General features: G+C 33.6%; 1 protein-coding gene across 1 annotated transcript in view; it reads right to left on the reverse strand.

Annotated features, from left to right (window-relative positions):
- The window catches only part of LOC107568546 (bifunctional heparan sulfate N-deacetylase/N-sulfotransferase 2-like), a 17,597-nt gene that overhangs the window by 6,218 nt on the left and 10,600 nt on the right, over nucleotides 1-779 (reverse strand). Inside the window, exon 4 of the mRNA XM_016254510.1 lies at nucleotides 317-514. Within this exon, the coding sequence (XP_016109996.1) occupies nucleotides 317-514 (198 nt within the window). The remainder of the gene's footprint in view (nucleotides 1-316; nucleotides 515-779) is intronic.

Consider the following 779-nt stretch of genomic DNA (forward strand, 5'->3'; position numbering starts at 1 on the left):
TATGATTGATAATATTATTTTATCATTTTAAAAACTATTTTCTAGAGACTCATTGAATGGTTTTCCTTTTTCAAGTCGAGCACCAATCACTATAATTAATAGATCTAAATTATAATACATATTAGTGCACAAACATCTCCAGAAATGGTCACAAATGTCTTAAAACTATGAATATCAGGATTTTATAAATTTTTATGAGGCCTTATTACATATATATATATATATATAAATAAAATAAATAGATGCATAAATAAATATTTATTAATACAACTATTATAATTGTGATTATAATCACAAATATTTGCCTTTATTATACCTGCCATAGGGGGTCCATCTCTTCTGGAAAGATCTGGAAGTATTTCTCGGCTAGTTCCATAGGAGGTAGAGTCTGTAGCTGTAGGTTGGTCCAGCACTGTACAAACTTCACCAGAGACTCAAAGGTGTAGAGGCCGAGCCGATCATTTCCATAGTTAGACAGGTGTGTCATGAAAATGCTGATCTGCGGGTGGGGACAGTGTTATTTACATATAACTTCTTTTTGTTTCTTTTTAAGGAAAGCTATGGAAACATCTCCTATTTTCATTTTGAAGATCATAATCTAGTTTATTTTTTCAGCTGCTGCACTAGCAAACACTTCAGGCGATAGGGCTGGACACAAACAAAAGCATAGAGTGCAAGGGCAGGACTCTGTCACTGCTTAAGGCTTTGGGAAATATAAACAAACACACACAAAGAAAAATATACTCCCTCCCATTCACTCAACACACACACAAGCACAA

Source organism: Sinocyclocheilus grahami, unplaced genomic scaffold (assembly GCF_001515645.1).
Source record: "Sinocyclocheilus grahami isolate Dianchi unplaced genomic scaffold, SAMN03320097.WGS_v1.1 scaffold1256.1, whole genome shotgun sequence".
Classification (NCBI taxonomy): domain Eukaryota; kingdom Metazoa; phylum Chordata; class Actinopteri; order Cypriniformes; family Cyprinidae; genus Sinocyclocheilus; species Sinocyclocheilus grahami.